This window comes from Heptranchias perlo, chromosome 2, assembly GCF_035084215.1.
Source record: "Heptranchias perlo isolate sHepPer1 chromosome 2, sHepPer1.hap1, whole genome shotgun sequence".
NCBI lineage: Eukaryota > Metazoa > Chordata > Chondrichthyes > Hexanchiformes > Hexanchidae > Heptranchias > Heptranchias perlo.
Window position 1 is genome coordinate 39,439,616 of NC_090326.1, and position 25,597 is coordinate 39,465,212.

General features: G+C 41.7%; 1 protein-coding gene across 1 annotated transcript in view; it reads right to left on the reverse strand.

The window, feature by feature from the left end:
• LOC137337856 (solute carrier family 22 member 23-like) overlaps positions 1 to 25,597 on the reverse strand; it is a 101,486-nt gene that overhangs the window by 66,624 nt on the left and 9,265 nt on the right. The window contains exons 2-3 of the mRNA XM_068001771.1: positions 15,181 to 15,284; positions 14,670 to 14,824 (exon numbers count right to left, since the gene is read on the reverse strand). Of these exons, the coding sequence (XP_067857872.1) occupies positions 14,670 to 14,824; positions 15,181 to 15,284 (259 nt within the window). The remainder of the gene's footprint in view (positions 1 to 14,669; positions 14,825 to 15,180; positions 15,285 to 25,597) is intronic.

A 25,597-nucleotide genomic window follows, 5' to 3' on the forward strand; every position in this document is an offset into this window, starting at 1 on the left:
AATAGATTTACAAATAGAATTGAATCTGCATAGTGAGACTTTGAAAGGGATCTGGGCGTGACAGTAAATTTGTTACTTTCAATGCTGAGTCAAGTGTGGAGAAGTAATTAAAAAAGCAAATGGAATGTTGCAATCATAGGCAGAATAGTGGAATACAAGTCTACAGAGGTTATGTTGAAGTTTTAAATGTGCTGGTCAGACCTGACTTGGAGTAGTGTGTGCAATTCTGGTCACCGTGCTTCAAAAGAGACATACATGCAATGGAAAGGATGCATTGAAAAGAGCAACAAGAATGATTGTAAATGTAAAAGAATGACCTACGAAGAAAGATAAGATTAGACAAACTCAAGCTCTAGGGTCAGGAAAGAAGGTTAAGGAGCATCGTCAAAGTACTTAAAGTATTAAATGGCATAGTGGACCCAAAATATGTCAAAAGTAAGTCAGGTTGATAGGACCAGAGGACATAAAACCAATGAAAAGTAAATTTAAAACAGATATTAGAAAAAAACTCAGCAATAAACATAGAAAAAAAAATCTCAGGTAAGGCAGTGGAGTCAAAGCAGGTACAGAAATCTAACATGCAAGATACCAGGGCGGGTGAATTGGAATACTAGAGGGACAAGTCCAATGGTCTTTTTCCCATGTTCTTAAAATGAAGCACTGCATTATTTTTGAGCTATCCAATGTTTCCTCCTCCCCTTATGGGCTATGTTTCAGAGTGCTGTGGAAAATCTGCAAGAAAATTTGGAATTTATTTTTTGTAATAGTCCCTGTAGCAAACAGGTGTGAAGTGTCAAAACTGCAGAGAGGCATAAGCATTGTGTTTTATCTAATGCTTCCTTCTAGTTACTTGATATTTCATATGCTGCAAATTTTAACATTCAGCATTTTCTAGGAAAAGCTATTTCACAATATATATGAGTGAAAATCTTTGATTTCAACTTTATTTTAAAAATTGAAAACAGTAACAATTTGAACCAATGAGAACTGAAGAAGTTGAACTACAAGATGTCCCTTCCCTCTCCTCCCCAATATAGCGTTGCATTTCATTACAACTCACAAAAATATACAGAAATATAAATGTTATGTGGGCAGCCAGATCTGAAATCTTTCTATCAACCCATCCAATACTACACAGGCTGCAACAATACATTCTGGTCTAATCATCAGGTAAATCAAACTCACGCTACATAAAGCAGTAATTACTGATTGGCAAATGATTACAGCGGTCCCTGGCATACAACAGTCATGTTTCAAAGTCGAACAAACAGAATGTGTTGTTCTTTTGGATCACATGCACATCACAGGTTTGCTTACACCATTTCAATAACTGAGATTACATTAACAGCATGTTTTCAGGAAAGATAGGGAAGGAAAAAAAGGGGGGTGTGGCAGTATTGATTAAGGAGAATATTGCAGTGCAGGAGAGAAAGGATGTCCTGGAGCAGTCAAGGACAGAATCTATTTGGTTTGGGTTAAGAAACAATAGAGGTGCCATTACACTACTGGTTGTATTCTATAGGCCACCAACTAGTGGGAAGGATACAGAGGAGCAAATTTGCCGGGAAATTAGAGAGGTGCAAGAACCATACAGTAGTGATAACGGGGGACTTCAACTATCCTAATATAAACTGGGATAGTAACAGTGTAAAGGGCAAAGAGGGGGAGGAATTTCTGAAATGTGTTCAGGAGAACTTTCTTGATTAGTATGTGTCCGGTCCAACGATGAAGGAGGAATTGCTGGATCTGCTTCTGGGGAATGGGATGGGTCAAATGGAGCAAGTGTCAGTGGGGGAACATTTAGGGAACAGTGATCATAGAATCATAAGGTTTAGATTAGTTATGGAAAAGGACAAGGAGCAATCTAGAGTAAAAATACTTACTTGGAGGAGGGCCAATTTCAGTGGGTTGAGAACGCATCGGGCCCGGGTAAATTGGAATCAAAGGTTGGCAGGCAAAACTGTAATTGAACAATGGGCAGCCTTTAAAGAGGAGAAGGTTTGTGTACAGTCTAGGTACATTCCCACGATGGGGAACGGTAGGGCAACCAAAGCCAGAGCTCCATGGATGACGAAAGAGTTATAGAGTAAGATGAAGCAGAAAAAGGGGGCATATGACAGATGTCAGGTTGATAATACAAGTGAGAACCAGGCTGAATATAGAAAGTACAGAGGAGAAGTGCAAAAGGAAATAAGAGGGGCAAAGAGAGAGTATGAGAATAGAGTAGCAGCTAACATAAACGGGAATCCAAAAGTCTTCTATAGCCATATAAATACTAAACGGGTAGTAAGAGGAACGGTGGGGTCGATTAGGGACCAAAAAGGAGATCTACACATGGAGGCAGAGGGCTTGGCTGAGGTACTAAAATGAGTACTTTGCATCTGTCTTTACCAAGGAAGATGCTGCCACAGTAAAAAGGGAGGTAGTTGAGATACTGGATGGGGTGAAAACTGATGAAGAGGAGGTACAAGCAAGTCTGGCTATGCTTAAAGTAGATAAGTCACCCAATCTGGATGGGATGCATCCTAGGTTGCTGAGGGAAGTAAAGGTGAAAATTGCAGAGGTGCTGGCCATAATCTTCCAATCCTCCTTAGATACTCGGATGGTGCCAGAGGACTGGAAAATTCCAAATGTCATACCCTTGTTCAAAAAAGGGTGCAAGGATAAACCCGGCAACTACGCCAGTCAGTTTAACCTCGGTGGTGGGCAAGCCTTTACAAATGATAATCCGGAACAAAACAAAGAGTCACTTGGACAAGTGTGGATTAATAAAGGAAAGCCAGCACGGGTTTGTTAAAGGCAAATAGTGTTTAACTAACCAGATTGAGTTTTTTTGATGTGGTAACAGAGACGGTTGATGACGGCAGTGCGGTTGATGTTTTATACATGGACTTTCAAAAGGCATTTGATAAAGTGCCACATAATAGGCTGGCCAGCAAAATTGAAGCCCATAGAATAAAAGGGGCAGTGGCAGCATGGATACTAAATTGACTAAGTGACAGGAAACAGAGTAGTGGTGAATGGTTGTTTTTCGCACTGGAGGAAGGTATACAGTGGTGTTCCCCAGGGGCGGTACGTGGACCACTGCTTTTTTTGATATATATTAATGACTTGAACTTGTGTGTTCAGGGCACAATTTCAAAACTTCAAGGGGACATAAGCAGGATGGTGGAATGGGCGTACACATGGCAGATGAAATTTAATGCAGGGAATTGCGAAATGGTACATTTTGGCAGGAAGAATGAAGGGAGGCAGTATAAACTAAATGGTACAATTCTAAAGGGGGTGCAGGAACAGAGAGACCTGGGGGTATATGTGCACAAATCTTTGAAGGTGGCAGGACAGGTTGAGAAAGCAGTTAAAGCATACGGGATCCTGGACTTTTTAAACAGAGGCATAGAGTACAAAAGCAAGGAAGTTATGTTGAATCTTTATAAAACATTGGTTCAACCACAACTGGAGTATTGTGTCCAATTCTGGGCACCGGAAGGATGTGAAAGCCTTAGAGAGGCTGCAGATGGACTAGAATGGTTCCAGGGATGAAGGACTTCAGTTATGTGGATAGAATGGAGAAGCTGGGGTTGTTTTCCTTAGAGCAAAGAAGGTTAAGAGGAGATTTGATAAAAATGTTCAAAATCATGAAGGGTCTAGATAAAGTAAATAAAGAAAGAGAAACTGTTCCCATTGGTGGAAGGGTCGAGAACCAGAGGACACAGATTTAAGGTGATTGGCAAAAGAACCAAAGGCTACATGAGGAAAAAACTTTTTTTAACGCAGCGAGTAGTTATGATCTGGAATGCGCTGCCTGAAAGGGCGGTGGATGCAGATTCAATCGTGGCTTTCAAAAAGGAATTGGATAAATATTTCAAGGGAAAAAATTTGCAGGGGAAAGAGCAGGGAAATGGAACTCACAGGATTGCTCTTACAAAGAGCCGGCACAGACTCGATTGGCCGAATGGCCTCCTTCTGTGCTGTAACGATTCAATGAATCTACGATTCTATGCAACAGGGCAAGCATAAGGGCGTGAAACATCAGAAAACAATCTTTACTAAAGTCATCCCAACTGCTTTGCAGAGCAGAATTTTGTTTTGTTTGTAAAATTTTATTTATACTTTATTCCCTTCCTGGAGAAAATATTGTATCCATTTTTGTAATAAGAAGGAATCACCTGCATACAGTTAACTGTGTACCATGAGAAGATGATAATAGGGTATATGTACCATTCGGCTAATGATCAGTAATACCGTCACGAGGTGCTGGAGGAAACCAAAAAGAAAGCCAGGAATGAGATGGTGGGACTAATTATGGGTAAGCATCTGCAGTAATCCAACCACTCCACGGGTTGCACCAATGGAATAGCTTGAGAGCTCTACTCTGTGTCAGCACATACGTTAACAAGCAGTTTACATGAGTTATGGAGATACTGAGGTTTACCAAAGGCTCAGTGGTAAATGTGTTGCCTGGTGTGGTACTGAATCATACCTGCTAAGGAAGGCCCAGAGTTCAATCCCTGAAGGGTGGTGTGTTAGCTGATCCCACCCAGTGCAAGGGCAAGGGCGCTACAATTGGCCTCAGTGCCTATAGGCTAGAAAAGTGAAATAAATCATCCATAGTTTCCAGCCCTGACTACTATCCAGTTACTGCTTCTAGAACATCTTCATGTGTGGATGTCAGGAGAAGACAAGATTAGGCTTGACTCTGATGCTCCACACAGCTGAATACCCTTCCGCATTCACTCTGTAGGCACATATGAAAAAACAGCCACTCGAGCAAGGTAGCAGAATCCATGAAATGGTACCTCAGCAAAAGTCACCATATTCAGAAAAGGGGTAGAGAAATGGGATAAACAAAGGTAAAATTTCAGGTAAAAGGCCATTAAATAAATGAAGCAAATGGCTCATTCTACCTGCAGTCAGGAAGGAGTCAAGCTGCCTCCTTACTACAGACATGCCTTGTTATCTAAGTGAATCACACTTTTCCTAATTGTAGGGCATGCTCTACTGCTTTATATGGCTGCATAATTTTCCATTACACCATGTGGCAGCAGCCAATTATGCATCACCTAAAGGGCCCTGAAATTCTGTGGGACTACCAACTTAACTTTGGTGCGAGACCAGCAGAAACCCTACTATAATATATTAGATTATCTACCATAAGCTTTTGGGAGACCATTGTTTATTGTGTTAGTCTCCCAAATGACTGCCTTGGTCCTTTCCCTGAGAAATCAGTGAGGTCCTAGAACCACAGACAGTTCCATAAAAAGGTGCAAGATGGGTCTTATTTAAATGAGAAACTGCTGATCAGTCGACAGGAGACAAAGATATCAATGATTTGACCTCATCAGAAGACCATGTACAGAGAGAAGATGAGCACAATGCAACAACACAATAAAACTCATTCTATAGTCCTAAATAGCAAGAAAGCAACCAAGAGGAATGAAGAAATAATGAATCGGCAAGAAGAAACAATGGAGATTCATAGAGCAGTCAATTGTGCCTCCTGTGTATCCACCAGTCTCAAGTCTACACAGTGGTGAGAAATGACCCCAACCATGAATTACTGTGGCATTTTGCTATTAGGGAGTTTGTTCACGCAAAGTTTAAGAATACAATTAAATGACTGCGACTGCCAACGCATAGGTCTCCCTGCATCAGCTGCAGAACCCGAAGCTCCAGGAATCAAAAGTATTGTATATCCACAAAAATGTAGCTTATAATTTTGCTGTTGGGTTAAGACGGTCTGTTGGAGGAAAGTAAATGTGCAGACCCCGTTCTGCACACTTGGATTAATAGCAGAGCAAGCAACAGGATATGCTGTTTGAGCACAAAGTAAACAATCTAAAATTTCCACCCACAAATGGTATCAAAACAATTATTTCCAAAAATGTGGTTTAAGATTATCTGTTAAGACAATGGGAGCTGTGGAATGTCCTGAACAGAGTGCTGCCACTGTGAGTGCAAAAGTGTGCATTTGTAGATAGATAGATCGATCATTGATGTAGCATGTTCATCATACCTAGTCCATATTTATCCAATTCACCAAGGAAGCACCAAAGTTGTGTAGCAAACAAAAACAAAATTATTTTTTATGTTATAGTCAACTTTCTGATGAGTATTTTTCACCTCCTGTGACATTACAACTGCAAAGTAGCAGTCACATGTTTCACAAAAGGGTACGGTGACATGGTTTGCTGGAAGAATACTTGGGAATTCACGATACAGTAAATATAAACAATTATATCTTAGTTCTCTAATTGAAATCACATTGTAGGGTGCGCTCTACTGCTTTACATGGCTGCATAAATTTCCATTACACCATATAGCACCACCTAAAGGGCCCTGCAATTCTGTGGGACTACCACCAGTCTCCTGCCATAACTTTGGTGTGAGACCAGCAGAAATCCCAGAGAAATGTTGTGAATGGCTTTTTAACACTATTATTCTGAGGTTTCCGCCAGTCTTCCGCCAAGGTTATGGCGGGAGACTGGTGGTAATCCTGTGGAATTTCAGGGTCAGGGCCAAGGCGATTACCATTGGTGAGGGAGAAACCACCTGACGTGGGGAAACATAGAAAAATAGGAGCAGGAGAAGGCCATTCGGCCCTTCAAGCCTGCTCCGCCATTCAATATGATCACGGCTGATCCTCTATCTCATTACCATATTCCCACTCTCTCCCCATACCCCTTGATGCCTTTTGTGTCTAGAAATCTATCTAGCTCCTTCTTAAATATATTCAGTGATTTGGCCTCCACAGCCTTCTGTGGTGGAGAATTCCACAGGTTCACCACCCTCTGAATGAAGAAATTTCTCCTCATCTCAGTCTTAAATGTCCTACCCCGTATCCTGAGACTGTGACCCCTCGTTCTGGACCCCCCCAGCCAGGGGAAACATCCTTCCTGCATCTGTCTAGCCCTGTCAGAATTTTGTATGCTTCAATGAGATCACCTCTCATTTTTCTAAAATCGAGAGAATGCAGGCTGAGTTGACCCAATATCTCCTCATACGACAGTCCTGCCATCCCAGGAATCAGTCTGGTGAACCTTTGCTGCACTCCCTCTATGGCAAGTATATCCTTTCTTAGGTAAGGAGACCAAAACTGCACACAATACTCCAGGTGTGGTCTCACCAAGGCCCTGTATAACTGCAGTAAGACATCTTTGTCCTTGTACTCAAATCCTCTTGCAATGAAGGCCAACACACCATTTGCCTTCCTAACTGCTTGCTGCACCTGCATGTTTGCTTTCAGTGATGGTGTCCTTGTACACCAAGGTCCCTTTGTACATCAACATTTCCCAATCTATCACTATTTAAATAATACTCTGCCTTTCTATTTTTCCTTCCAAAGTGGATAACTTCACATTTATCCACGTTATACTGCATCTGCCATGTATTTGCCCACTCACTCAACTTGTCTAAATCGCCTTAAAAGTCTCTTTGCATCCTCCTCGCAACTCAAAATCCCACCTAGTTTTGTGTCGTCAGCAAACTTGGAAATATTACATTTGGTTCCTTCATCCAAATCATTGATATATAATGTGAATAACTGGGGCCCAAGCACTGATCCCTGCAGTACCCCACTAGTCACTGCCTGCCACCCTGAAAAAGACCCATTTATTGCTACTCTCTGTTTCCTGTCTATTAACCAACTTTCAATCCATGCCAGTATATTCCCCCCAATCCCATGTGCTTTAGTTTTGCACATTAACCTCTTATGTGGGACTTTATCAAAGGCCTTCTGAAAATCCAAATAAACCACATCCACTGGTTCTCCCTTATCTATTCTACCAGTTACATCCTCAAAAAAGGCAGGGGCTGGGCCTTTTTTCAAAAAAAAAAGTTGCCATTCCAAAAATTAAATTGAAAGGCCTGTTATACAGGAGGGGAGAATATCTATACATAATAAAACCAGTTACTCTAACTCATTCTTTCAAAAACCTTTAAATGGGAAATCCTTACCTCCCTCAATCTCTCATCTTCCTACAACTTTCAGGTTTTTGAAAACCAAGCTTGGCACCACTACCACATACCACTTTATTTTGTCTTCTCTCCTACTCTTTTCAGTCTTGCTCTGGCACTGCATTATGGGGTTTGGCCCTTCACCTAGATTTTTCAATAATATAAAGAAAGTTTAGACCTTTCCCCTTACCCAGACTGGCAGGAAATCAGATACCACAGAATAAATCTTTCCCCAATGCACCATGATATTGGACGTAGACCTGTCACATGTCCACTTGTACATGAGCAGGGATATAAGTAAATAAGTACATGTATTCTATTATATTTTTCAACTGGAAACCTAGCTGTAACACTACCTAATTGTATTTATACACACATTATACTTTATATTTAACATTATATAAATCTGTAACCTTATTTCTGACCAAATCAGTTTGTCTTTTCAGAGCAGACGATTAGTACCATTAACAATAAAAATGATAGATTTAGGTTTATGTTTTGTACCACAGCAGTTAAAAAGATACTCTGCATATTCTGTACATTAAAGAACTCTCAGTACACCCAAGGCACTTCACATTCAAATAATTACTTTTTGAAGTGCAGTCATCATTGTGTGGGCAAACAAGGCAATCAATTTGCACAGATCCAGGTCCCACAAACAGACATGAGATGAAAGACAAGTATTTTTGGTTACGCTGGTTGAGGGTGGAATGTTAGCCAGGACTCTCCTCGTTCTTCTTCAAATAATGCCAATGGGATAATTTCTTATCCAATTGAACCATTTGAGAGATTAAAACTAAACTGAAATTTAAAAGGAACGCGTATAATACATTTTGTGCTAACATTACTAAAGATAATCATGAGGAATATAGAAAGTGTATTGGGGAGGTGAAAAGGGAGATTAGAAGAGGTTTTACAAAAAAAAAAACTAGATTACACAAGAAGGAAATAGTAATGGCTTTCGTAAGCAAATAAAAAGTAAAAGAATAGTTAAAGAAAGTGTAGAACCACTCAGAAATGAATGAGGGATCTAATTGTGGAATGTGAAGATATGATGGAGATATTAAATAAATATTTTGCATCAATTTTTACAAATGATAGTGGAAGCGAGAATGTAGGTATACTAGATCAGTGTTGGCCAGTAAGTTAGCCACTAGCCACATGTGGCTAATTGGGAATCCAGATGTGGCAAATTGAATTTCTAATTAGTAAATAAAAAAATAAATAGACATTGTCATTGGGCATGTTATCTCAATACTCAGTCGCACGGCATATGTACGTGCACTTTAATCTTTTTGTGGGTTTTGTTGATAAAAACGGTACGGCGAAAAGCAGTGTGCAAGTGGTCATTTTGGGTTCTTTACTTCATTGGTTACTGAATGGTGGAACATGTTTGTTAAGTAAATATACAAGTGATGCACATTTACTTGTATTGTGAGAGTGTAGTATGTAAAGCATTATCTACAAAAATTAGTGCATGCGACTAATACAGACTAATACAGCCAGACCTGTGGCTAGTCAGCAATTTCTATTGGACACCACTGTACTGGATGTGGATATGGAAAATTGTTCCGACACAGATGTGAATTTGTCACTAGAGTCTGATAGCACACACCTCAAGCTGTTGAAAGATATCAAAGAGGAGATAGCAGAAGGTCTGGCCACAATTTTTTAATATTCCTTAAACATACAAATTGTGCCATGGAACTGCTGAGTAGAAAATGTAGCACCCATGTTCAAGGGAGAGAAAGATAACTCGGTGACTATAATCCAGTTGGCCTAATATCAATTGTGGGAAAACTCTTAGAATTCATTGTCCAAGATTAAATTAGTAAGCATTTAGAAGTGTACGGGTTAATCAAGGACAGCCAATAAAGGACGGCCAGCATGGATTTGTTCATGGTTTTGACAAGTGTAAGAGTTTTTTTTGAAGAAGTTCCCAATTAGATAGATAGAGGGACTGCAGATGTAGTGTATATGGATTTTCAGAAGGTGTTTGATAAGGTGTCACAGAAGAGGCTTGTTAGAAAAATTCAGGCGTAGGATGCAAGAGGAAATGTAATTGCATGGATAGAAAGTGGGTTGATGTACAGGAAACAACGGGCTCAATTTTAACTCCTGTGCAGGAATGCGGTAAAGCGAGCCTCATGCCCGTCCAGGAGAGGCAGCAGGCAGGCTCAACCGATTTTAACGGCCAGGCCTCATTAACATGCTACTTGCCGACTTCCCGACCTAAAGCCTGGCTGTTAGTATCAGGCGGCAGGAGGTTGCCACCGGGGATCCACGGGAACAGTCCCTGTCACAAGGCAAATGTTCCAGGAGGGAAATCCTGGTCAGGAGTGGCTCAAGGTTTCCATGTGGGGCCCGGAGGAACACTCTTGCTTCTCCTGGCCTGACTCCTGTTCCCGGCAGGATTAGCCTGGCGGGGAAACCAACATTGCTCAGGCGTCAGGCTAAAATAGCAGATCGATTTAATATTGCAGTCAGCTAGGCCGGGGGTGGGGGGTGAAAAGGAGGTTGAAGTTAAGATCGAGCCCAAAGAGTTAGGGTAAATGGGTGTTACATGGACTGGAGAATGGTTATAAGTGGTGTACCCCAGGTGTCAGTGCATGCTACACTTTTGTTCTCTGTACGTATAGATGATTTGGACTTGGGTATAGGGAACACAATCTCAAAATTTGCCGATAATACAAAATTAGGAGGTTTGGGAGAAGAGTGTAAAAGACTTCAGTAAGCTATACAGGTGGCAGATGCAATTTAACGTAGATAAGTATGAAGAAGTAAAAAGGAATGGGAGCATGCAGTTAGTAGAAAGACACTGAAGGTGTGGATGAATAGGGATTCAAATCCATACTTCACAGAAAATGCGAGTGCAGGTAGATAAAGCCATAAAAAAGGCCAATAGAATTTTTGCTTTTATAAATAGGGGCGTAAAGCATAAAGAAGCAATGATGATCTTATACAAAACATTGCTTAGGCCATAATTAGAGTGCTGCACGCTGTTTTGGGCTCCTCATTAAAGAAAGGAGATTAAAGCCATATGTTCACTGTAAATTCACCAGGATGATGTCAAGGATGTAAAACTACGGTTACAAAGAAAGAGAGACTAGAGACACGAAGACTATTCCCATTGGGGCAGAGAAGGCAGAGGAGATTTAATAGACCTTTTTAAAACTATGATGAGTTTTAATCGTTTGAATCGAGAAAGACCAATTACTCTGGTTGGGGATTGTAAACAATTTTACAACACCAAGTTATAGTCCAGCAATTTTATTTTAAATTCACAAGCTTTCGGAGGCTACCTCCTTCCTCAGGTGAACGATGTGGCCTAATTATGGCCTAAGCAATGTTTTGTATAAGATCATCATTGCTTCTTTATGCTTTACGCCCCTATTTATAAAAGCAAAAATTCTATTGGCCTTTTTTATGGCTTTATCTACCTGCACTCGCATTTTCTGTGAAGTATGGATTTGAATCCCTATTCATCCACACCTTCAGTGCATTTCCACATCGTTCACCTGAGGAAGGAGGTAGCCTCCGAAAGCTTGTGAATTTAAAATAAAATTGCTGGACTATAACTTGGTGTTGTAAAATTGTTTACAATTGTCAACCCCAGTCCATCACCGGCATCTCCACATCTGGTTGGGGAGTCAGTGACAACAGGTCATCACTTTAAAATAGTTACTGAGTGAGCAAGGAAACATAGAAAATAGGAGCAGGAGTAGGCCATTCGGCCCTTCGAGGCTGCTCCGCCATTCAATATGATCATGGCTGATCCTCTATCTCAATACCATATTCCCACTCTCTCCCCATACCCCATGATGCCTTTTGTGTCTAGAAATCTATCTAGCTCCTTCTTAAATATATTCAGTGATTTGGCCTCCACAGCCTTCTGTGGTAGAGAATTCCACAGGTTCACCACCTCTGAATGAAGAAATTTCTCCTCATCTCAGTCTTCAATGTCCTACCCCGTATCCTGAGACTGTGACCCCTCGTTCTGGACCCCCCCCAGCCAGGGGAAACATCCTCCCTGCATCTGTCTAGCCCTGTCAGAATTTTGTATGCTTCAATGAGATCACCTCTCATTTTTCTAAAATCGAGAGAATGCAGGCTGAGTTGACCCAATATCTCCTCGTACGACAGTCCTGCCATCCCAGGAATCAGTCTGGTGAACCTTCGCTGCACTCCCTCTATGGCAAGTGTATCCTTTCTTAGGTAAGGAGACCAAAACTGCACACAATACCCCAGGTGTGGTCTCACCAAGGCCCTGTATAACTGCAGTACGACATCCTTGCTCCTGTACTCAAATCCTCTTGCAATGAAGGCCAACATACCATTTGCCTTCCTAACTGCTTGCTGCACCTGCATGTTTGCTTTCAGTGATGGTGTCCTTGTACACCAAGGTCCCTTTGTACATCAACATTTCCCAATCTATCACCATTTAAATAATACTCTGCCTTTCTATTTTTCCTTCCAAAGTGGATAACTTCACATTTATCCACATTATACTGCATCTGCCATGTATTTGCCCACTCACTCAACTTGTCTAAATCGCCTTGAAGCCTCTTTGCATCCTCCTCACAACTCACATTCCCACCTAGTTTTGTGTCGTCAGCAAACTTGGAAATATTACATTTGGTTCCTTCATCCAAATCATTGATATATATTGTGAATAGCTGGGGCCCAAGCACTGATCCCTGCGGTATCCCACTAGTCACTGCCTGCCACCCGGAAAAAGACCCGTTTATTCCTACTCTCTGTTTCCTGTCTGTTAACCAATTTTCAATCCATGCCAGTATATTACCACCAATCCCAAGTGCTTTAATTTTGCACACTAACCTCTTATGTGGGACTTGATCAAAGGCCTTCTGAAAATCCAAATAAACCACATCCACTGGTTCTCCCTTATCTATTCTACCAAAGAACTCCAGTAGGTTTGTCAAACATGATTTCCCTTTCATAAATCCATGTTGACTTTGTCTAATCCCGTTGATATTTTCTAAGTGTCCTGTAATCACATCCTTTATAATAGACTCTAGCATTTTCCATACTACTGATGTTAGGCTAACCAGTCTGTAATTCCCTGTTTTCTCTCCCTCCTTTTTTAAAGAAATAGTGGGGTTACATTTGCCACCCTCCAAATGCAGGAACTGTTTCATAATTTTCAACTTATCATAATTATGGAAGAGATTGAGAAATGTCTTCACACAAAAGGGTGCGGGCGCATGGAGTGCCTTGCTGCAAGGAGTGGTTCAGGCAGAGACCAATGCATCTTTTATGGGGAGGGAGGGAGGGGAGAGGAACAAAAAAAGGACTTGCATTTATATAGCACTTTGGATGTCCCAAAGCACTTCACAGCCAATTAAGTATTTTTGAGGCATAGTCACTGTTGTTGAAGAGCAGGGGAGTCCTGGCCAATATTTATCCCTCAACTAGCATCACTAAAAAACAGATCATCTGGTCATTATCACATTGTCATTCGTGGGACCTTGCTGCGTGCAAATTAGCTGCCACAATTCCTACATTACAACAGCGACTACACTTCAAAAGTACTTGATTGGCTGTAAAGCACTTTGAGACATCCTGAGGTTGTGAAAGGCACTATATAAATGCAAGACTTTCTTTTAATGGAGATAAATGCAGCAGTCAATACGTACAAAGCAAGATCCCATAAACAGCAATCAGATAAGTGACCCAATGATCTGTTTTAATGTTGGTTATGGGATAAATGTTGGCCAGGACACCAGGAAAAAATCCCCTGTTCCTCTTTGAATAGTATCATGGAATCTTTTACGTCCACCTGAGAAGGATGGCAGGTTTAACATCTCATCCAAAAGATAGCACTGGACTGTCAGCCTAGATTATCTCTGGAATGGGGCTTGAACCTGTGACTTTCTGATACAGAGGCAAGAATGCTACTACTGAGCCACAGATGACACTTAAAATACAACTCACATCTCCTCCTGAGAAATCAAACACCTAGGTGCATAAATGACCTCAACCTATATATGTACTCATTGCCTGCCCTCCTTTTAACAATGTTACTCTTGAGGATGAGCTACACTAGTTGTGGGAGTAGAATTTCTAAACTGACAATTGGGCTAGGATTAAATTGTGCTGTAATTATCAGAGATATACTTTTAGACAGATTGTATTCATTTCTGATTGTATAGTCAGTTATATGAAACACCAGCAAGATACTTTTAAACATTATACATTTATTTTCCTAATAAAGGGAAAGAGAAAGAGAGGTCAAAACAATCCATCAGATTTTTGAATATTCAGCTGATAGAATTGTTGGGCCAGTCCTGCTGAAGGACCACAAGGAAAGAAAAACAGTAGTTATGTCAAATAATCAGTATAGAAAGCTATTAATTTTACAGTTAGTTAATTATAGCCTACTGTCTATAACAATCTTAACCTATTCTTTCTAACAGCTATCCTGAAATAGTTTCTCATCATCCTACCAAACCACATTTTGGTACATTAGATTAACATTGTGGTCAAGAAGTATTTGGATATCTGTAATTGCTTGTTTCACTTAATAATTTATGTTTACCAGCACTGAACTAAGAGATACATAAAGGACAACTGATTTAGGAGATTTCTATTTAAAACATTGTAAAGACTGATTTATATTAAAAGGCTTCTGGATTAAGAGGCCAAGAATTTTATGCACCTAACATAGCTGCTTTGCCAAAAGTGTTACTCACGTGTTACATAGAGTGTGAGAAATATTCCTGCAAGGCAAAATCCCTCAAAGAACCTTAGCGTGCTGAACATAGTCACATTCACTGAAAGAGCTACTGTCAGTCCAAAGACCAATATGAACATGACTGAGATCACCAGCACCAGCTGTCGGCCAATCCTAAGAATTAAATGGGAAATAGATAATTAGAAGACAGAACTCTCAAAGGCAATATTTTTTTAAAAACATAAGAGCATCTTAAGTAAAACCAACAGTAAAACCCTAATTTTAAAGACAGATTCAACAAAACATAACTAGTGGATCAAACTACAGTCAGCCTTCCCCAACTATTTGGGCCTATGTTCACCTATCAACATGAACAGAACCAATTACATGAGAGAGAAGATAATGTTAATCAGGTATAAGACGACCCCATTTAACCGAGGAATTAACCCTATAGTCCTATTCTTAAATGTGGAATTGCCCAAGTATAACTCACATTCAACCATTTATAAAACAGAAAATGTTGAACTTACCAATCTGCTAAGCATCCCGTTACCAAGTAACCAATAATCAATCCAACCAGTAGTGAAAACTTGGCAATATGGACTTTCCACGCGGAATTGCAAACCAGGTTCCACTGGAGAGGATGAAGAAATAGTAACACGCTTAGAGACATTGTTAATAGTAAGCACAGTTCCATTGTCAAAATAATTGTGCTGATTGATACCACATTTTTCCTGAGGATTGTTTATGCTAATTCAGTCCTTTCGGTGTACACTTTTGGAAATATAAGTACAGATTTCCTTCCAAACCCTGCCATTTGTCCACTATGACATATTACATAACAAGGGAGTTAGGGAGGAAATTGCGGGTCCCCTAGCAGAGATATTTGAATCATCCACCGCTACAGGTGAGGTGCCTGAAGATTGGAGGGTAGCAAATGTTGTGCCTTTGTTTAAGAAGGGCGGCAGGGAAAAGCCTGGGAACTACAGACCGGTGAGCCTGACATCTGTAGTGGGTAAGTTGTTAGAGGGTATTCTGAGGGACAGGATCTACAGGCATTTGGAGAGGCAGGGACTAATTAGGAACAGTCAGCATGGTTTTGTAAGAGGAAAATCATGTCTCACGAATTTGATTGAGTTTTTTGAAGGGGTAACCAACAAGATAGATGAGGGCTGTGCAGTAGACGTGGTCTACATGGACTTCAGCAAAGCCTTTGACAAGGTACCGCATGGTAGGTTGTTACATAAAGTTAAATCTCATGGGATCCAAGGTGAGGTAGCCAATTGAATACAAAATTGGCTTGACGACAGAACACAGAGGGTGGTTGTAGAGGGTTGTTTTTCAAACTGGAGGCCTGTGTCCAGTGGTGTGCCTCAGGGATCGGTGCTGGGTCCGCTGTTATTTGTTATTTATATTAATGATTTGGATGAGAATTTAGGAGGCATGGTTAGTAAGTTTGCAGATGACACCAAGATTGGTGGCATTGTGGACAGTGAAGAAGGTTATCTAGGATTGCAACGGGATCTTGATAAATTGGGCCAGTGGGCCGATGAATGGCAGATGGAGTTTAATTTAGATAAATGTGAGGTGATGCATTTTGGTAGATCGAATCGGGCCAGGACCTACTCCGTTAATGGTAGGGCGTTGGGGAGAGTTATAGAACAAAGAGATCTAGGAGTACAGGTTCATAGCTCCTTGAAAGTGGAGTCACAGGTGGATAGGGTGGTGAAGAAGGCATTCGGCATGCTTGGTTTCATTGGTCAGAACATTGAATACAGGAGTTGGGATGTCTTGTTGAAGTTGTACAGGGCATTGGTGAGGCCACACTTGGAATACTGTGTACAGTTCTGGTCACCCTATTATAGAAAGGATATTATTAAACTAGAAAAAGAGTGCAGAAAAGATTTACTAGGATGCTACCGGGACTTGATGGTTTGACTTATAGGGAGAGGTTGGATGGACTGAGACTTTTTTCCCCTGGAGAGTAGGAGGTTTAGGGGTGATCTTATAGAAGTCTATAAAATAATGAGGGGCATAGATAAGGTAGATAGTCAAAATCTTTTCCCAAAGGTAGGGGAGTCTATAACGAGGGGGCATAGATTTAAGGTGAGAGGGGAGAGATACAAAAGGGTCCAGAGGGGCAATTTTTTCACTCAAAGGGTGGTGAGTGTCTGAAACGAGCTGCCAGAAGCAGTAGTAGAGGCGGGTACAATTTTGTCTTTTAAAAAGCATTTGGACAGTTACATGGGTAAGATGGGTATAGAGGGATATGGGCCAAGTGCAGGCAATTGGGACTAGCTTAGTGGTATAAACTGGGCCACATGGACATGTTGGGCCGAAGGGCCTGTTTCCATGTTGTAACTTCTATGATTCTATGAAGGCTAGTATTCTACTCTAGAGATAACTCTCTCTCTTCTGACTCTAACTTTCCCTCCTGCTCCAAAAAATCATCCTTCCTCGATTGTGAAATAAGGCCCTTCACATCCCTATTAATATGGTCCCAATTTTCTAATAATGCAAAATTCATCTCACCTCCTATTCCTTTAATGGTAGCAATTTAGTCAGTTTTACTCTGAACAAACAACATACACATCATCTACCTAAAATACTCTTGAATATCATCACTGATAACAATCAGCATGGCGAGGGGAAAAAATGTTCAGCATGTCAGCAGAACCAGTTGCAGTGCACAAACTAACACAGCATATCTTTAAAACAGTAAACATTAGACGAAGGGATGTTCATTATAGAAGTATTATGGTAGGGAGAATAAGGGGACCACATACTGATTGAATAATAAGTCTAAACGGGGCAGAACAGCAGAGGGATCAGGGAGTACAAATATACAAATCACTAAAAGTAGCAATACAGCTTAATGAGGCCATACAAAAGCAAACCAAGCACTGGGGTTCATTTCTAGAGAGATAGAATTGAAAAGCAGAGAATTTATGTTAAACTTGTATAGAACCTTGTTTAGACCACACTTGGAGTATTGTGAACAGTTCTGGTCTCCATATTATAAAAAGGATATACAGGCAGTGGAGAAGGTGCAAAAAAGATTTACTAGGACGATACCAGAACCGAGAGGTTATACCTATCAGGAAAGATTGATCAGGCTGAGGTTCTTTTCTCTAGAAAAGAGAAGGCGGATAGAGGTCTTTAAGATTATTAAAGGGTTTGATAGGGTAGATGTGGAGAAGATAGTTCCACTTGTGGGGGAGGCCAGAACTAGGGCCCATAAATATAAGATAGTCACTAATAAATCAAATAGGGAATTCAGAAGAAACTTCTTTACCTAGAGAGTGGTTAGAATGTGGAACTCGCTGCCACAAGGAGTAGTTGAGGTGACTAGCATAGATGCATTTAAGGGGAAGCGAGATAAACACATGAGAGAGAAAGGAATAGAAGGATATGCTGATAGGGTTAGATGAGGGAGGAAGACGACTTGTGTGGAGCAAAAAACACCTGCAAGGACCTGTTGGGCTGAATGACTTGTTTCTGTGCTCTACGTTCTATGTAATTCTATGTAATTATTGTGACCCAGAGTACACGATGAACAGCTTGGAGTTTAGTACTTCTGTTAAATGCAACTGACATGCTCATTCATGACTTATCCAATCATGAAACCTATCTCATAGTTCCTCGTGTATCTATTTATCTGCTATCATAATCACCATAGTGAATAGAATTGAAAGTGATGGCAGCTATTTAGAAGAAACAGCTGTGTGTTACCCCCCAACCCCCCAGGAAACAGGGGAGAAGGGAACATATGTGGTTGACTTTGTAAGGAAAGCTGGACCTATGATATTTCAAAAAATGTACATCAAAAGGACTGAATTAACACAAAGAAACCACAGGCAAAATACGCTATCAATCAGCACAATTACTTCGACGCTGAATACATCTTAAAGTCCAGATCTTATCCGACAATTATATCGAAGTGCAACATTTTGTTACATAGGAATACTGTGTACAGTTTTGGTCTCCTTACCCAAGGAAGGATATACTTGCCTTAGAGGTGGTGCAACAATGGGTCACTAGATTAATTCCTGGGATGATAGGGTTGTCCTATGAGGAGAGATTGAGTAGAATGGGCCTATACTCTCTGGAGTTTAGAAGAATGAAAGGTGATCTCATTAGAATCATAGAATGGTTACAGCACAGGAGGCCACCATTCGGCCCATCGAGCCCGTGCCGGCTCTCTGTAAGAGCAATCCAGCTAGTCCCACTCCCCGCCCTTTCCCCGTAGCCCTGCAATTTTTTTCCCCTCAAGTACTTATCCAATTCCCTTTTGAAAGCCATGATTGAATCTGCCTCCACCACCCTTTCAGGCAGTGCATTCCAGATCATAACCACTCAGTGCATAAAAAAAAGTTTTTCCTCATGTAGCCTTTGGTCCTTTGCCATTTACCTTAAATCTGTGGCCTCTGGTTCTCGACCCTTCTGCCAATGGGAACAGCTTCTCACAATCAACTCTGTCTAGACCTCTCATGATTTTGAGCAAATCTATCAAATCTCCTCTTAAGCTTCTCTATTCTAAAGGAGAACAACCCCATCTTCTCCAGTAACTGAAGTCCCTCACCCCCTGAACCATTCTAGTAAATCTCCTCTGCACCCTCTCTAAGGCCTTCATGTCCTTCCTAAAGTGCGGTGCCCAGAACTGGACACAGTACTTCAGCTGTGACTGAACCAGTATTTTATAAAGGTTCAACATAACGTCCTTGCTTTTGTACTCTACAGAAAATGATGCAATGTCATGACATCATACATGCCATTCATGATATTGAATCAGCTTGCTGGCACCAAAATGCATTGCTGCTGTTGCAGCAGCACGCCCACTGTCCCCAGAAAAACTAGCAGCAATTAGAAAGACACTGAAAAAAAGTCTTTTCCTGGCAACAGATTGAAAAAAAATCCTGCATGTTTATTTTAATGCAGCTGTCAACTGCATGGAGATCTGCACTTATGTCGGTCTTCAGCTACTGAATCCCATAAGGACAGCCATTATTCTGCAGCACAAACAGCTAAAAAAAATTCTCTTACTTTTAACAGAAACTAAAACTTAAAAAGTAGTAGCAGATACTTCCAGCAACATGATGATATTTACAATCATCACTACAATGTCCCCTCCCCAACAATGATAAAAAGAGGAAAGGTGCCTTACAAAACAATCTGCATTCATCGTCCTATCCACTTTTAAGCTTTATAAAGTAGAGGCGGGACCCGGTTTATAGGGTGGAGCCTTTTACAGTGAAATCATGTTTGCAAAACATTTCACAGAATCAAAAGTCATCTGACAAACTGATTAAATGGGGAAAAGCTGCAAGTTCACTTACAGCAAACAATGCTCTCAAAGTAAAATTGTTATGTACTCAGGAGGGAGTATAAGGACATTAATCTAAATCAGTATTTTAAAATATTCTATCTATATCAAATACAAAATCAGTGTGTAACTAGAGAGAGCTGTAACAAGTACAGATGTATCGCAAAATTCACTGATGTTTGCTGGAAACTTTATACTCGGGTACCAACAGGAGAGAGATTTTCCCACAGGGTAAACGCTGTAGTATGAAACCTCCGTGGTGGTATTGAGTGCAGATTGCATGGTGCGTTACAAAATGTTGAGATACAACTGCAGCAGCTCTTGCATTTTTGCTACAGACATGGTGGTCTGGTCAGGCTAAGCTCCAGCAACTCCTGTGGTACTGCCTTTGTAAAGTGCATTACAATTTACTGACAGCCCTGGAGATTTGGGACCGCTCCTACATACAGATACACACTTTTAAGCTTGACCTGAAAGAGGCCTAGCGCGTAACCTAGATCCCCAGGTGAGTCCATTTCTGTTAAAATATGCATTAGCGTAGTTTTGAGTGACACCAATTTTATATCTGTCTCCATGCTGAAGCACCTGGTGTCTGGTGTCCTCTCAGATCCTTCTCATGATGACAGCCTTTATCAGAATTGGCTGTTCAGTGATAAGTAGGAACATTGTTATGGTGAAGTACTGACCTGCTAAACCATGATGCTGCACTTTAGAGTTTGGTTCCGAGATGGTGGAAAATCAGCTATTTTGTCAGTGCTATTTGGGGATGGGCTAGTTTCTCAGGTACAACTTGACATTTAGTTTTGCACTCCTAAATCTTTTAGTCCATCGTATTTTAAAAGTAAATTATAAAAGTGCTTTCCAACTGTATACAGCAAGTTCGATCAGTGCATTTAAAGGTAACCACTGAATAACAATTTTAAAAAGTTTGATACTTGCTAACTCATTCCCTCATTTACCATGACCAGCCACCAGGCATTTGCTTGAATTACAGTTTGATTAGCATCCTCTGACACAGGTTTGAAGATTCAGGTGGTGAAATAACTCCTCTACTAATACCGTCCAGAGTCAGCACAGAATTAAAAATTGAGTCCTTGCCATCCATTGGAATGAGGCTACTATGTCTGCACCAAGCATCTGGCAGAATACCAGACACAAATTAATGGCTGGTCCACACAGGATTATATTCCTTCCATTTCACATTACAGTCTCAACATTTCAATGTGACCCTGCTCCCTCTTTTTCTCTTCAAGACATTGACCCCTAAGAAGCAATTTTGCAATACCACATCTAAGCAGGTACTTTGAGGGATCAGGGGTTGGAGAATCAAGGCAACAATGTCAGCCTTAGCTCAGTGGTAGCACACTCACCTCGGAGTCAGAAGGTCACCTGATATACTTGAGCATATAATCAAGGCTGACATTTCAGTGCAGCATTGAGGGAGCACTGCATCGCTAGATCCCCCACCATCAACATCCTGGGGGTCACCAGAAACTTAACTGGACCAGCCACATAAATACTGTGGCTACAAGAGCAGGTCAGAGGCTGGAGATTCTGCGGTGAGTGACTCACCTCCTGACTCCCCAAAGCCTTTCCACCATCTACAAGGCACAAGTCAGGAGTGTAATGGAATACTCTCCACTTGCCTGGATGAGTGCAACTCCAACAACACTCAAAAAGCTCGACACCATCCAGGACAAAGCAGCCCGCTTGTCTGGCACCCCATCCACCACCCTAAACATTCACTCCCTTCACCACCGGCGCACAGTGGCTGCAGGTATGTACCATCTACAGGATGCACTGCAGCAACTCGCCAAGGCTTCTTCAACAGCACCTCCCAAACCCACGGCCTCTACCACCTAGAAGGACAAGGGCAGCAGGCACATGGGAACAACACGACCTGCACGTTCCCCTCCAAGTTACACACCATCCCGACTTGGAAATATATCGCCATTCCTTCATTGTCACTGGGTCAAAATCCTGGAACTCCCTACCTAACAGCACTGTGGGAGAACCTTCACCACACGGATTGCAGCGGTTCAAGAAGGCGGCTCACCACCACCTTCTCCAGAGCAATTAGGGATGGGCAATAAACACTGGCCTTGCCAACGACGCCCACATCCCATGAACAAATAAAAAAGGCACTGCACTGTACTTCAGAAGGCATGTTAAACCAAGGTCCCCCTTGGCTGCTCAGGTGGACATTAAAGATCCCAAAAGATTCACAGAGCAAGGATTTCTCAGTGTGTTGCTCAACATTGCTCCCTCTATCAATACCATTCAAAATCCAGTCAGTCATTTACAGCCACGTTTACCTATATAGCAATAGTGACTGCACTTCAAAAGTGATCCACTGACTGTAAAGGGCTCTGGGATGTTAAAAGTGTTATATAAATAGAAGCTCTTTCATTCTTCATTACAATGTTACATCCCCATCTCCGACCCACGCTTCCTGGAAGTGCAGACTGCAAGTTGGGAACAAAGGATCTCAATCACCTGTCCAGCTTGCGTCTGGTTCCATTGGTACAGGTACCCCTCTGATATCTCACCCAAGTGTCCATTCGTCACAGGACTGATTCTGCAGTCAGGCACTCCCGGTGCGGAACAGCACTCGTATGGAGAGCTGGCCAGCAAATTGCAGGCACTCTCCATTTAAATTCAAAGGATAGGAAATCAGGCAACGCAGGCCTATGATTTCCTAGCCAGTGGTCCCTGTGAGCACCATTCAATGTCGGGAGCGCCTGCCATAGAATCATCCTCTATGTCTCTACAGCCTAGAGAGAAAAGAGTTAAGGCAGGGGAGGGGAAACCTCATTGAAGAATATAAAACAGCTTTGATAGAGAAAATCCTGAATATTACTTGAAAATTAGACAGGATCGTAGGATTAGAGGATGTAGGTATAGACGTAGACGAGATACTAGAAGGAAAATCTTCATGCAAAAGGTTAATAGACGTCTGGAATAATCTGTCAGACAGGGTACGAGAGACAATGGCCCCGAAATTTATGGGAGGGTGAGGTCGAAAACGGACAAAGACACCAGCAAGGCCGCGGACGTGGAGATCCTACCAAATTTAACCGCAGGATCTCATTATAATTTTCTTGTTCAGCTTCCTGCTCTGCAGCCGACCAAACTGACAGACCATTGGGGCCAGCTCCCGGCAAATCAGAGGTGGGTGGGAGGGAAGTCGGTGATCGCGGCGGGAGTGAGGGGGAGGCCGTCGTGGCGGGAGCAAGGAAGAGGCCGTCGCGGTCGGCAAGGGGAAGGCTGAAGTCTTCCTTGAGGGGAGTGGGGTGCACTCCTGCTCCTCCTGGCCTACAAGGCTTGCTAGAAAAGGCATTTACCTTGTGAAGCCAGCAGCTCCAGCCTCCCTGTGACTTCCCGACCCCTGGGAAACCCGTGCAGCAACAGTGAATTTAAAAATCGGGCTTCCCATTGCACGGTAGGAGCCCAATTTAAATATGTTAATGAAGTTTTCCGCCTCTCCACGATGGGACACTCGGACGCCTCGATATCCGCCGCTGGAGAAAAGGTGGCAGGCGCGTGCGCAGTGTGTTCCCCAAATTTAAGATTTAAACATCCCCCGCCCGTCGTGAGGGGTTAATATCGAGGCCGATGTCTTTAGGCCCGTTTCATTTCATAACAACATAAGAAATAGGAGCAGGAGTAGGCCATACAGCCCTTTGAGCCTGCTCCGCCATTCAATAAGATCATGGCTGATCTTTGTCCTCAACTCCACTTTCCCAGCGGATCCCCATATCCCTCGATTCCCGTAGAGTCCAAAATCTATCGATCTCAGCCTTGAATATACTCAACGACTCAGCATCCACAGCCCTTTGGAGTATGGAATTCCAAAAATCCTCAACTCCGAGTGAAGAAATTCCTCCTCATCTCAGTCTTAAATGGCCGACCCCTTATCCTGAAACTATGTCCCTTTGTTCTAGATTCTCCAGCCAGGGGAAGCAGCCTCTTAGCATCTATCCTGTCATGCCCTCTTAGTATCTTATATGTTTCAATGAGATCACCTTTCATTTATGGACGTGCACTTGAAGTACCATAACCTACAGGGCTACGGACCAAGTCCTGGAAAGTGGAATTAAGCTGGAGAGTTCTTTTTCAGCCGGCACAGAAACAATGGGCCAAATGGCCTCCTTCTGTGCTGTAACTTTCTATGATTCTAATAAACTCCAGAGAATACAGGCCCAGTCTACTCAACCTCTCCTCTTAGGACAACCCTCTCATCCCAGGAATCAATCTAGTGAACCTTTGATGCACCACCTCTAAGGCAAATATATCCTTCCTTAGATAAGGAGACCAAAACTGAACACAGTACTCCAGGTGAGGTCTCACCAAAGCCCTGTACAATTGTAGTAAGACTTCTTTACTCTTGTACTCCAACCCCCTTGCAATAAAGGCCAACATTCCATTTGCCTTCCTAATTGCTTACTGTACTTGCACGCTAACTTTTTGTGTTTCTTGTACCAGGACACCCAAGTATCTCTGAACACCAACATTTAATAGTTTCTCACCATTTAAAAAATATTCTGTTTTTCTATTCTTCCTACCAAAGTGAATAACCTCACATTTCCCCACATTATACACCATCTGCCACCTTCTTGCCCACTCACTTAACCTGTCTATATCCCTTTGCAGACTCTGTGTCCTCCTCACAATTTACTTTCCCACCTAGCTTTGTATCGTCAGCAAACTTGGATACATTACACTCGGTCCCTTCATCTAAGTCATTAATACAGATTGTAAATTGAGGCCCAAGCATCAATCCTTGCAGCACCCCACTAGTTACAGACTGCCAACCTGAAAATTACCTGTTTATCCCTACTCTCTGTTTTCTCTCTTTTAACCAATCCTCTATCCATACTAATATATTAGCCCCAACCCCATGAGCCCTTATCTTGAATAACAACCTTTTATGCAGCCCCTTATCGAATGCCTTTTGAAAATCCAAGTATACTACATCCACTGGTTCCCCTTTATCTACCCTGCTAGTTACATCCTCAAAAAAACTCTAATAAATGTCAAACACAATTTCTATTTAATTAAACCATGTTGACTCTAATATGACCTAATCATATTATAATTTTCTAAGTGCCCTGTTACCACTTCCTTAATAATGGATTCCAGCCTTTTCCCGATAACTGATGTCAGGTTAACTGGCCTGTAGTTCCCCGTTTTCTCTCTCCCTCCTTTCTTGAATAGTGGAGTTACATTTGCTACCTTCCAATCCGCTGGGATCGTTCTAGAATCTAGGAAATTTTGGTAGATCAAAACCAATGCATCCACTATTTCTGCAGCCACCTCTTTTAGATTCCTAGGATGTAGGTATTCAGGTCCAGGGGATTTATCGGCTTTTAGTCCCATTAGTTTCTCCAGTACTTTTTTCTCTACTGATAATAATTACTTTAAGTTCCTAACTCTCATTAGACCCTTGGTTCCCCACTATACTTGTAGAAGCTCTTACAATCAGTTTTTATATTTCTTGCTAGTTTACTCTCATATTTCGATTTTCTCCCTTTTTAATCAATTTTTTGGTCGCCCTTTGCTGGTTTCTAAAACTCTCCCAATCCTCAGGTTTACTACTGTTTTTTGCAACATTATAGGCCACT